At 30.3% G+C, this 13073-nt stretch overlaps 1 protein-coding gene across 1 annotated transcript; it reads left to right on the forward strand.

Annotated features, from left to right (window-relative positions):
- The first annotated feature begins 9375 nt into the window (after positions 1 to 9375).
- On the forward strand, positions 9376 to 12808 carry LOC140961943 (dihydrolipoyllysine-residue acetyltransferase component 5 of pyruvate dehydrogenase complex, chloroplastic-like). Its single transcript, XM_073420738.1, has 6 exons — positions 9376 to 10402; positions 11193 to 11384; positions 11497 to 11584; positions 12043 to 12113; positions 12218 to 12301; positions 12409 to 12808. The coding sequence occupies exons 1-6, from the start codon at positions 9539 to 9541 to the stop codon at positions 12511 to 12513; spliced, it is 1404 nt and encodes a 467-aa protein (XP_073276839.1). The 5' UTR covers positions 9376 to 9538; the 3' UTR covers positions 12514 to 12808.
- The last annotated feature ends 265 nt before the right edge of the window (positions 12809 to 13073 follow it).

Below are 13073 nucleotides of genomic sequence, written 5' to 3' on the forward strand. Positions count from 1 at the left end.
TCCCCCTATCAATCTCGAGCTATATTCTCAAACCAGCTGGACCAACCGCCAACCGGCAGAAAAAGCAATAAATCACTGTTTTATATATATATATATATATATATATTACTAGTTTGAATTGTGAGCTTACCTTTTTACCTTTTTATTTATTTTATAATTTGTCATCTTCATTTGGTTATTTAAGTAATTTTTTGTGTTAATTTAATATATTAATTAATAATGTACTTAACTTTCATTTGTGAGTTTTCTTTTTTACCCTTTCATTTGTTTTATATTTTTCATGTTCATGGGGTTTTTAAGTAATTTTTCATGTTAGTTAATATGATAATTAATAGTGTACTTAACTCAATCAAATTAATTATTATTTTGATTTACTTATAAATTTATTATAATTATAATGTTATACATTTAAAAAAATTGCTACTATTATTAACATATATTTTAATTTATATCTATTACTATTATAAATATGTGACTTTTATTTGTAAATTTCTTATTTTATCGTTTTGTTTATTGTCATTTTTCATATTAGTTTAATATGATAATTAATAGTGTACTTAACTCAATCAAATTAATTATTATTTTTATTTTACTTTGTAAACTTACTATTTTACCTTTTTTTGGTTTTATAATTTGTGTAATGTTCATGATGTTCTTTAAGTTATTTTCTACGTTAGTTTAATAGGATTATTAATAGATCACTTAACCCAATCAAGCTATTTATTATTTTAATTTTATTTTTATTTTAAATTTAAATTTTACTTTTATTTTTAAATTTAAATTTAATTACTTTAATTTATACAATGACATCAAATTAATAGAAATCACTCTCATAATGTTATACATTAAAAAAATTATTAATATTACGAACATTAAAGTAATAATAGGAAGACGAATGGAGATGAGTGACATTGAAAAAAATTAAATAATTAAAAAATATTAAGGTCATATAAAACATCTTCTTCCCATTTAAAATAGAGGTATTTTAAGACTACTTATGTATCAACAAATATATGTGATTCAGAGAAAATATTTGTATGTAGGTGATTTCAATATAAACATTTAAGTTATTTAGTCAATTTTCGATATATGATGTTAAATAAATAGTATCTATTTTTATTTGTAACCTTACCATTTTACCTTTTTTTTTTTACAATTTGTCATGTTCATGATGTTATTTATATCATTTTTAATGTTAGTTTAATAAGATAATTAATAGTGTACTTAACTCAATCAAACTAATTATTGTTTTAATTTACTTTTAAATTTAATTTTAATTACGAAATTTATATATTTTCGTCAAATTCATGAAAAATATCTACCATATTGATGATAGGTAATAATGGGCAGATGAAGGGAGATGAGTCGGATTGAATAAAAATAAATTATTAATAAATATTAAGGTTATATAAAACTTCTTTCTCCCATTTAGAATAAAGATATTTTCAAACTCTTTATGTGTCAATAGAGATACATGATTGAGAGAAATGTTTGTATGTAAGTTATTTCAAACACTGTTTTTAAGCTATTTATTCAATGTTTTATATATGCTGCTAAATAAATATTACTAAATAATATGCTTCATTTGATCATTTTGTGTTCTTGCAATGAGATGAGTTTTTAAACATACCATTACATGTTTTGGTGTTATATGTCGTTTGTATTGATCATGTTGTGCTTGGATTCTTTATGTGATTTGTTTGTTCATTGAAAGAAAATATAAAACAAAACCATATATCCCACAAAAATGATTATTTTTAATTTTTTTTCCTTGAGATATTTTGTTAATTTTAAACACATAATGCATGTTTTCAGTTTGCTTAGATTACTTAGTTTGAAGCGACTTACAAAATATTAAAAATGATGAAATGTTTCTTCGTTTTTAGCTTACCATCTTCATTTGGTGCTTTAAAGTAATTTTCTATGTTAGTTTAATATGTTAATTAATAGTGTACTTAACTTCTTTTTAACCCTTTCATTTGTTTTATATTTTGTCATGTTCATGGGGTTCTTTAAGTCATTTTTCATGTTAGTTTAATATGATAATTAATAGTGTAATTAACTCAATCAAATTAATTATTATTTTTATTTTACTTTGTAAACTTACTATTTACCTTTTTTTTGTTTTAGAATTTGTATAATGTTAATGATGTTCTTTAAATTATTTTCTACATTAGTTTAATAGGATTATTAATAGAGCACTTAACTCAATCAAGCTATTTATTATTTTAATTTTACTTTTATTTTTAAATTTAAATTTAATTACTTTAATTTATACAATGACATCAAATTAATAGAAATCACTCTCATATTGTTATACATTAAAAAAATTATTAATATTACGAACATTAAAGTAATAATAGGAAGATGAATGGAGATGAGTGACATTGAAAAAAATTAAATAATTAAAAAATATTAAGGTCATATAAAACATCTTCTTCTCATTTAAAATAGAGGTATTTTAAGACTATTTATGTATCAACAAATATATGTGATTGAGAGAAAATATTTGTATGTAAGTGATTTCAATATAAACATATAAGTTATTTACTCAATTTTCGATATATGATGTTAAATAAATAGTATCTATTTTTATTTGTAACCTTACCATTTTAACTTTTTTTTTTTTTACAATTTGTCATGATCATGATGTTATTTATACCATTTTTATATTAGTTTAATAAGATCATTAATAATGTACTTAACTCAATCAAACTAATTATTATTTTAATTTACTTTTAAATTTAATTTTAATTACGAAATTTATATATTTCCGTCAAATTCATGAAAAATATCTACCATATTGATGATAGGTAATAATGGGCAGATGAAAGGAGATGAGTCGGATTGAATAAAAATAAATTATTAATAAATATTAAGGTTATATAAAACTTCTTTCTCCCATTTAGAATAAAGATATTTTCAAACTCTTTATGTGTCAATAGAGATACATGATTGAGAGAAATGTTTGTATGTAAGTTATTTCAAACACTGTTTTTAAGCTATTTATTCAATGTTTTATATATGCTGCTAAATAAATATTACTAAATAATATGCTTCATTTGATCATTTTGTGTTCTTGCAATGAGATGAGTTTTTTAACATAGCATTACATGTTTTGGTGTTATATGTCGTTTGTATTGATCATGTTGTGCTTGGATTCTTTATGTGATTTGTTTGTTCATTGAAAGAAAATATAAAACAAAACCATATATCCCACAAAAATGATTATTTTTATTTTTTTTTTCCTTGATATATTTTGTTAATTCTTAAACACATAATGCATGTTTTCAGTTTGATTAGATTACTTAGTTTGAAGCGAATTACAAAATATTAAAAATGATGAAATGTTTATTCGTTTTTAGCTTATATCTCAGAATATAAAGAGATAATATTTTTTTATTTATTGGGACAAATATATTTCCAGACTTCTGTCTATAAATCAGTATTCAAAATTTTTACAACATTATTATATTCTCTATTCGAATTTTTTTTTTTAAATTGATTGAAAGTATTTGAATTTGAGTTTTTATGTGCTTGATTATATTATTTTTGTAGTATTATTTATTGTGAAATTAATAGATGGACTAAAAAAATTAGTGGATCTATGATTCCTCTGGTGGACGACAAACATGGATAAATTGTTAAAAGAGATAATATCAAGTAGATTTTTTGTATACTATTTTGTTCTACTTAAATGATTATGCATGATTCTAAATTTTAATTGATCAGAAGTTAACGTATGTTTTGTCGTTGCCAGATATATTTTGTCAACGGTCTAATATTTTTCTTTGATTTAAGGAAAATTATGTGACTTCGTATTATATTTTTATTTCTTAAGGTTTTATTAAAGGATTTTTCATGATGATTTTGAGGCACCATTTTTTCCTTTGTGTGTTTTTTTAAAAAGTAAAATATTTATGAAACCATGACGTTAGTAAGGCGCCTTCTCTTTATTNTATGATTTTAAATTTTAATTGATCAGAAGTTAACGTATGTTTTGTCGTTGCCAGATATATTTTGTCAACGGTTAGTTTAATTTGAGAGTGATTTATGTTTTTTGTTGCTCGTATATACTTCAATATCTTTGTTATTGTACTAAATAAATTATTTTTGAACTTTGAGTTATCATTTTTTTATGGAGGTTGTTTGTGTCATGAATTTTTTAAATTCATTTTGTTTAGTATTGTTGCCGGCAATTGATTTTTCTTATATTCTATTATTTGTCTTGTTGTTTATATGAAAATATGTATGAGAGTACACTAATCAAAGCCACATATTTTGGGTCTTATGTTCTACGAAGAGGGTAATATATGATTTCTGTTAATTATATAATTTATTGGTTTTTCATACATGTAGTTAAGAAATGAATCAAATTTTGAACAAAAAATTTATGACAAACATAGTGGATGAAAAAAACATGTTAAAATAAATAATGTTGCATACCCCTATTTCTGTATGATATAATTCAAACACATTTTTTTAGATATTTGAAATTAGGTCTAACTAAGTGACATAAAACATATACATATATATTTGAAGACGTATTTAAAGCAAAATATTAAGATCAAGAATGATTCATATTTAAATTTCAACGCAGAACAATGAAGAAAAAATTGAAAAATTGTATGTGTAAACCTTTAAGGGGGCGTTTGGTTGATGGGATAAGGTGGGTTTATTTTTTTTAATCCATCTTATCCCTCGTTTGGTACGCGTGATTATTTAACCAAGTCAATCCCTCCTATGTATGATTAAGTTATATTAGGTAGGTTAAAATAATACCTCCTCACCCCCTAGGATTATTTATCCCACTCTTAATTCATCCTATTTTTTCAATTTTACCCTTCTCCTAAATTCAAACTCACCACCACTTCCTTCCACCAACAACCGTCGACCGCCGACCGACGACCACCGCCGACAGCCGGCCGACGACCACCGCCGGTCGTCGCCGCCGCTTCCGGCCGACCGCCGCCCGCAGGAGTGGAAGAATAAAAAAAAGAAAGGGAAATTTTGTCATTTCATCAAAAAATTCAAAATTATCCTACACTTAAAAATCTTACCAAACATACTACCATATATTACATATCTACGACAATCATTTTCTTTATCATTTACATAATAATCATTAGTTTATTTTATCCTGCAACCAAACGCAGCCTAAGGGTTATATAGTGATTATGTTGCTACTTCATGGTTTGCAACATATTGATGCCATATAAAATATCAATATTTCTCAAAGAATAAACAAAAAGAAAAAATTCTTCATTCAGAAAAAGAAATACATGAAAAAAAATTGTATATAATTCTCATTCTATTTTTAATGGTTTGAGAACAATTCTAAAGCTTTGTGAACACAATATATCAATTTTGTGCATTTTTAATAAATTGAGACATTGAGCCGGTTGCACTTTATTTCTTCCAATATTATATCGATAGATTTCGAGGTGGCTAAGAGGTTGTTTTTGTCTATTTTTTTAGTTAAAGTGGCTAACAAACTAATTCATGAGATATATGATGGTAACATAGAGAACTACTCGCCAAATAAATTTAGTTAGCCGAATAGTGAAATTCAAATTGAATTATACAATATTTCATCAAATTAATTTTGTCTATTATAAGATGCTCATGAAATCTAAACAGTTGTATTATTAGATGAGATATTGAATAAGACAAATACTTTGATATATATATTTGAATGATATCTCATATACATATCTTAATTACGTTATCCGTGTCCTTCTCAAGATTTTTAAAATACAATAATTAATTTTGTATGTCGTTCCACAATATATAAAATACTATAAAACAAAACGTAAACTCGATAGAATAAAATTTGTTTTGTTTATGAGATTGAAACTATATCATCTCCATGATATGATGCACGCAATCATTGTTCCAAATCTTCTAAAAAAAGACGAAAGAAATGAATTTCCTGAATTGCGTCAAATTAAACGATGACACAGTTCTAAGATATAGTCATTTGAAAAAAATTTCAAGTTTTTTTCTCACACTGATTGAGAAATAATCGTTAAAATTTATTAAACTTATAGCTATATGTTGATAATATTTATACTAAATATATAAAAATGATATTTCAAATATCCCTATGTTTGAAGAAATTACAGCACCATTCATTGGTTATATTGTTGAAGAACATATAGGTTATACATACTTTTAGTCACAAGTAAAAACCAATCACGACTAAAAACAACATTTATTCTTATGAGTTATAGTTGATTATTGTCAAAAACTGAAAAACCATTCAACAATAAAATAAATATTTGGAAAATAAGATTACTGGATAAAAACAATGTAGAAAACCGAAAAAACGTCCTGATAGGGAAGTAAACTACGAGCATGTCAGATCCCAGATGAAGATTTTAAATAACATAATAGATGTTTAAGACGATCATATACTTGCTGAGTATATCAAAATGGTTATATGTATATTATAACAAACTACGACAAAGAGATGGAGAGTTATCAAAATCAACCAAGAAGTATATTGAAAAGTATGTTATGTGGATTAGATAACTTCTCCGATTCATATACCGTCTATGGTCATGATTTTTGATTTTGTGGTTTGGTTTGTTGCAATTAATAAATACTATTAGCAATATTTTAATTCATTTAAATATTATCAAAATTTTGTACTTATATTTCCAGCAATTTAGTTGCTCACGTGCNATGCAAATATATCACATGCTTCAACAGACTAGTCTATACATCCAAAATTCTACTGTACTCTTTATTTTATAAGAAATATATAATACAATAAAAATTTAAACACAAAGTTAGATTCGAAAATATAATAAAATAAATCTTAAACATCGAGGAAAGAAAGACGCAAAGCTCTGTCGACAATTGTAAGTGTGATCCCTCTTTTTTTAAAATGAAATTACTTCTATTAAATAAGCTAAAAAGAATAGTAAAGTACAGCTACATTGAATATCCTCAGACTAAAACAAAGACATAGTTCTTAACGGCGTTTTACATACTACATGTCATCTATTACATATATCACACTCGGAATACAACGAAAAATTAAAATCTTAATCTTCTTAATAATAGCGTCAACATCCGGATTTTCGTTTTAAAAAATAGCTCAATTTCTCGTGTTCCAAACATGATATATCGTAGCTGCAAGTGACATACATCTCATCTTATTAATCGTTGAGTTTTTGATCCCATACCTTTCTTCATGCCCAACCAATCTCGAACATCATCTCATATCTTCTTCGAAAACCTGCACCTGAAGTAAATGTGGTCGTTGGACTCCTGTGCAGCACTACACAGAACATATGAATTATCCAGAACAAACTCAAGTATATCCCGAGTAAAAAAATTAGCGTGTGCAAAGAGCCAAAGCGCAAACCGGTGCTTAGATAGTATGAAGGACTTTGATATGAGAGGTTTCCATGGCCATCTTCCCTCTTTGTGAACAAAGAAATCATACGCATGCTTAAGACCTACTGTGCCATTAAACCAACTATCTAAGCAATAAATAGCCGCATCAATAAAGCCAAGATCACGAATCAATACATCTCGGATACTAATAATTTGTTTTATTAGCGGTGATTCTTCTCTATGCTACCTCCAATGCCACACATTACCGAATGAGTTATGTATGTGATTCGCCCATTTAATTCAAAGACTGTCTTTCTTCAGATGCATTTAATTTTGCTCTTACGTTGTGCTTTACTTGATGTCTCAGGTTGAGGTCAGTGAATAAATTTGTCTTGGGAGGAGAAGGATTTCGTAGGAAGAGCACGATAGAATAAGATTTACGGTTGCAACATCGGTTAATTTAAGGAGAATGGGCTCACTGTAGATATTTTACTTGTAGGCTTAGTTGGTCAGACACTTTTATCATTTTCTCTATCCATAGTTCAGTCAAAGATATTTTACTTGTATTTCGGTCGGTACATTATCAACATAGGAGAAATTTGTCGGAACTAAGACATCCACATTCGACTTACTAATATCTTATCCATTCTTGAACTTCGGAATACGTTGATGCCATCCATTATGGCAATTCGGGAGAAACAATATTGGATACTGTAATAGATCATAATAGCCAAAATAATGTTTTATCTTGTAATTACGACCATCACAATCATGTATAATAATATCTATGTCATAAGAAATGTTAGGATTATTCTCTTCAACCCAAATAGCTATGACTTGAACAACCGATGGAGTGTTATAGGAGGTTTGATCCGAACCATCATTCTTACAAATATGTAATTTGGTGTCATTGACGGACGAATATTGTTTAATACTACATAACAATTATGTGCATGAATTATTTTTCAATATATCCATTAATTCTGACATAATTTTCTCATCGACATAAATATCATTTATGACGTATATCCTAATACACAATTCATTGGTATTATCCCAAAAATAAAGTTGGAAATGAGCTGGACATTGATCTCTAGATACTATTGGTGAAAAAGTATGAAAAATCTCTCATGAGAGGATACAAGATTTTTATCAAGCCTAGCACCAAAAGATGTAAAAGAAAAAAGACTATTGTTTAATCGAATTCTACGACGAAACTCTATCTTCTTTAGAGATTCGCAATCTGTGAACAAAGTCATCAAACCAGATGGGAAAACGAAATCGACCAATTTAATTTTACGAGAATCACAACAAAATGAGGCCAACTCAAATTCGAATTTCTTTGCACTGCAAAAACGAGAGAAGACAGAGGGGCTAACAAATGTTGGTTGTAAACAACTGAAACCAGAAAAACTACATGAAAACCGTAAATCAGACACTTAAAAACTAACTAATTTTTCCTCAAAAGAGCATAAATGTTCTACAACAAAAAGACAAATAAGAAGAAATTATAAAAAAAAAAATAATCATAATAATAATATAATAACTCACAATGGACCCTTGACCTGCAGAAACGAATTAGCAGACACACAAAATAAGTTTCTTGAAGTAGACGTGAAATCAAAACTTTTATTTGGATCCATTTTTTGGTATAATTAAATAATCGTAAATTGTAATGCATGCGATATTATAAATTGCATAGATGACCATACTCATATAAATGAACTTCTCATTGAATTTAAATAACATGCTAGCTCACGAACTCCCATTTACAATGGATCGTAACGCGGCACATAGAGAAATAAACAAAATAAGGGAAAAGAGAAGGAAACAAACTTTTATGGTTAGGTCGAAACCGAAAATCCACGCATGATAATCAACAATGAAAAAAATAGAAAAAAAAAAAAAAAAAAAAAAAAAAANTCGCCACTCTTTCTTCCTATAAGAAATAAATAATAAATCATTCAAATTGAGCCGGACGTACATCTATGATTATTAATTAATTAATTACATAAGAGTCCGGTCTGATGGTGGAGTATTGAGAATACCGGTAAAGTTAGTTGAGGTCTTGAAACCTCCGTCCCCGTCTCCTTTTGATTCGATGCATTCGAGAAATCGCCACTCTTTCTTCCTATAATTCCATTTGCATTTCATCGAACAGTTGTACATCATCAGTTTCTCCAAATCGACAATGTCTTATTCTCACCTCCTTCACACTTCCTTCATACCCACAGCTCCCCCGTACCGCAGCGGAGGAGATGCCAACCTCACACGGACCACTCTCCCAATTCAATCCAAGATCCGCGAGATATTCATGCCGGCGCTCAGCTCCACCATGACTGAGGGGAAAATCGTCAGCTGGGTCAAATCGGAGGGCGAGAAGTTGGCCAAAGGAGAGTCTGTTGTAGTGGTCGAGTCGGATAAAGCGGATATGGATGTGGAGTCGTTTTATGATGGGTATCTCGCTGCAATTATCGTCGACGAAGGCCTTTCCGCTGCTGTGGGATCCACTATTGCTTTGCTTGCCGAATCTGAGGAAGAAATTGCACTCGCCCAATCGCAGAAATCTTCTTCCTCCGCTCCTGCTGAAACAGAGTCTCCGAAGGTTGTGGACGAAATACCGAGCCCGCAGACGACCACTTCAGCATCTATATTTGCCAGCGTTACCAATGCTGCAGTCAATTCAGGTGCATTGGCATCGACCGTGCATCCAGCGTCTGAAGGGGGGAAGAGATTGGTGGCGTCACCATATGCCAAGAAATTGGCTAAGGATTTTGGGGTGGATTTGAGGGGTGTTATTGGGAGTGGGCCAAACGGTAGGGTTGTGGCAAAGGACGTTGAGGCTGCGGTGGCTGCTGCAAAAGTGAGCGGCAGTAGTGCTACAGAGGTGCCTACCGACATGGCTAAGCCGAAGGGTGTTGAGTTGGGGTCAGTGGTGCCTTTCACCACAATGCAAGGGGCGGTGAGCAGGAACATGGTGGAGAGCTTGGCAGTGCCGACCTTCAGAGTGGGCTATACTATCACAACTGATGCGCTTGATGCTTTGTACAAGAAGGTAACGTGATGTGACTGTAGAATTATATATTTTTTCTTTCTTGTTTGAGAGGTTAAATTGTATATGCCAAGCAATCCATATGGTTAAATTGAATATGAATTAGTGCATCGTGATGATGCAAGTGATTCACAGGAGAATTTAAAAATACTAGCTTAATTTGAGAAAAAAAAAATCATTTGTGAGTTCCATGTGGATAAGTGCTAACGAACATAAAAAATTCTGACTGTTGTTAATAAAATGGATGAATCAGGGGAGGCTTATCTTATTATCCAGCAGTATTCATGCTCATATCATAGATTTGATCTGATAGTTCTAGTTAGTTACCAAGCCCTTGTTTGTTTTCACTTCCCAGAAATAACTTTTTATTCACAAAAAACAAAAACACTACCATTCATTCTGTTTTTCTTTCCCCAACACAAAAATTCTCTCCTCTTCTCATATTCTATCTTACTTATTATTTTTAACTGTACTTCTCAGTAATTTCCTAAAAAATACTCTAATATTATATAATATTTTAATCCAAAATGTTCTAATTTAAAATTTAAGTAACTTTATTAAAAACTTTATGACATGATTTTATGGAACAATTTTATTTCTTCATAACAAAATCACGGGCATATATATTTTCCCAAAACTGTGTCTACTAAATATTTCCTCAATACTCTTCCGGAAACACCCCATAGCAAAACTAAACACGCCCTAAGACTTTATATCAACGAGGCCTTTCCTTTTTTTATTTCGGCTTATGTTTTTGTTTAGCAAGCTTTTTTTTCCCCCCAATATTTTTCAGGTAAAGTCCAAAGGAGTGACGATGACAGCATTACTAGCCAAGGCCACTGCTCTTGCGCTGGTCAAACATCCTGTTGTGAATTCCAGTTGTAGAGATGGTAAAAGCTTTACATATAACAGTCACATCAACATTGCGGTTGCAGTGGCCATAGATGGTGGTTTGATTACACCAGTGCTTCAAGATGCTGATAAGGTAACCATACTCCACTTCTTCGTCATTCTTTTCATGTGAGACTCTGCTGTTTGTTGCCCCTCTCTATTAATTACTTGATTAACTTCGATTTCTCATTGTATTTTTTTCTTAGATCGACCTTTATTCACTGTCAAGAAAGTGGAAGGACTTAGTTGATAAAGCAAGAGCAAAGCAGCTCCAACCTAATGAATATAGTACAGGTAAGTTCACTATGTTACACAAATTGCTGCTAGCCTGCTAAACGACTGTATAAAAAGTCTTCTTTTCCCTTAATATGACTCACAGTGGTTTAAAGTCATCTTGGTTGTTTTTGAATTTGTCAGGTCATAAAATCAACAAGTGTCTAACCCTGAACTGTTAGTGATTGGGAGCTTTAGCTGACTTTTATCCACCACCCCTTAGAAATGATATAGTTCTGTGTGTAGCCATCTTTTTGAATTGACCGTCTGATAAAGCTCCCTTTAGCCAATGATAAAGTCCATCTGTTCAAGAAATTTAGTTTGATAGCTACAATTAGATTGTGAAACTTCATTCATTGTCCATTTATGGACATAGATAATTGTCTTCAAGTGTTAATGGGAAGTGTGAACTTACTGTGAATATTGACGGCTCCTTCATGATATTGGCTTTTGGTTCATGATTGTTTGATACGTTACAGGAACTTTCACTCTATCTAACCTTGGAATGTTTGGCGTGGATTACTTTGATGCCATCTTGCCCCCAGGAACTGTAAGTTGGAAGCTATAGCAAAGGCACAATTGCTATGAATTGATTGATAATATGAAATTTGCAGGTCATTTGATCATTTTGAACCATATTTGGCATTTCTACAGGGTGCAATTATGGCTGTTGGAGCTTCTAAAGCCACTCTGGTTGGTACCAAGGATGGTAGGATCGGCCTGAAAAATCAGATGCAGGTGGGTTCATGTGTTTCTACAACTCGTCTGGTCAACTTTTATGTCTGCATTTATTTAATGAAACTTGTCACCTGCTTGAGTTCTTGTGCTCTGCCCAATTCTTCCAGGTGAACGTTACTGCAGATCATCGGGTCATATATGGTGCTGATTTGGCAGCTTTCTTGCAAACATTAGCTAAGATTATTGAAGATCCCAAAGATCTGACCCTTTAAATCAAACTCATAATCAAAGATCCGAGATTATGTATTGTCTTAGCATGTCTCATCGAAGTGCTTTCCACGCAAGAATCAAGGAATCCAATGTCCTTGTCAACCGAGCAATTATGATCCCCAAAATGCAGAAAAGAGATTTTGATCCAGCCATTTGTGGTGGCATATGCTTCAGTTTGTTTTTTCAACTTTAATTGTTTTTCATTTTTTATAGATACTTCACTAGATTTCGTTGTTAACCGGGTACATAGACTATTTTGATCTTGAGGTTATGAAGTTTTCGCAATGTTTCGCATCAGATATCATTCTGATTGTTATGCAGCTACTATAAATCTTTATGATAGTGTAATCGAATGCATATTAATGGAGCTGAAAACACATCAAGAAAGCATATGGTGTTTTATCCAAGCAACGTCGCCTTGAAAATCATGTGTAAACACTTATTTGAAACCTTTTCCGTATAGACTCAAAACTAACAGTACCAGACACAAACTAAATAAAAAACTCTCACAATTTTACACACAAGAATGAAGACAGATGCTAAAGTCCAATCCAGACTATAG

This window comes from Primulina huaijiensis, chromosome 16 (assembly GCF_012295235.1).
Source record: "Primulina huaijiensis isolate GDHJ02 chromosome 16, ASM1229523v2, whole genome shotgun sequence".
Lineage (NCBI taxonomy): Eukaryota > Viridiplantae > Streptophyta > Magnoliopsida > Lamiales > Gesneriaceae > Primulina > Primulina huaijiensis.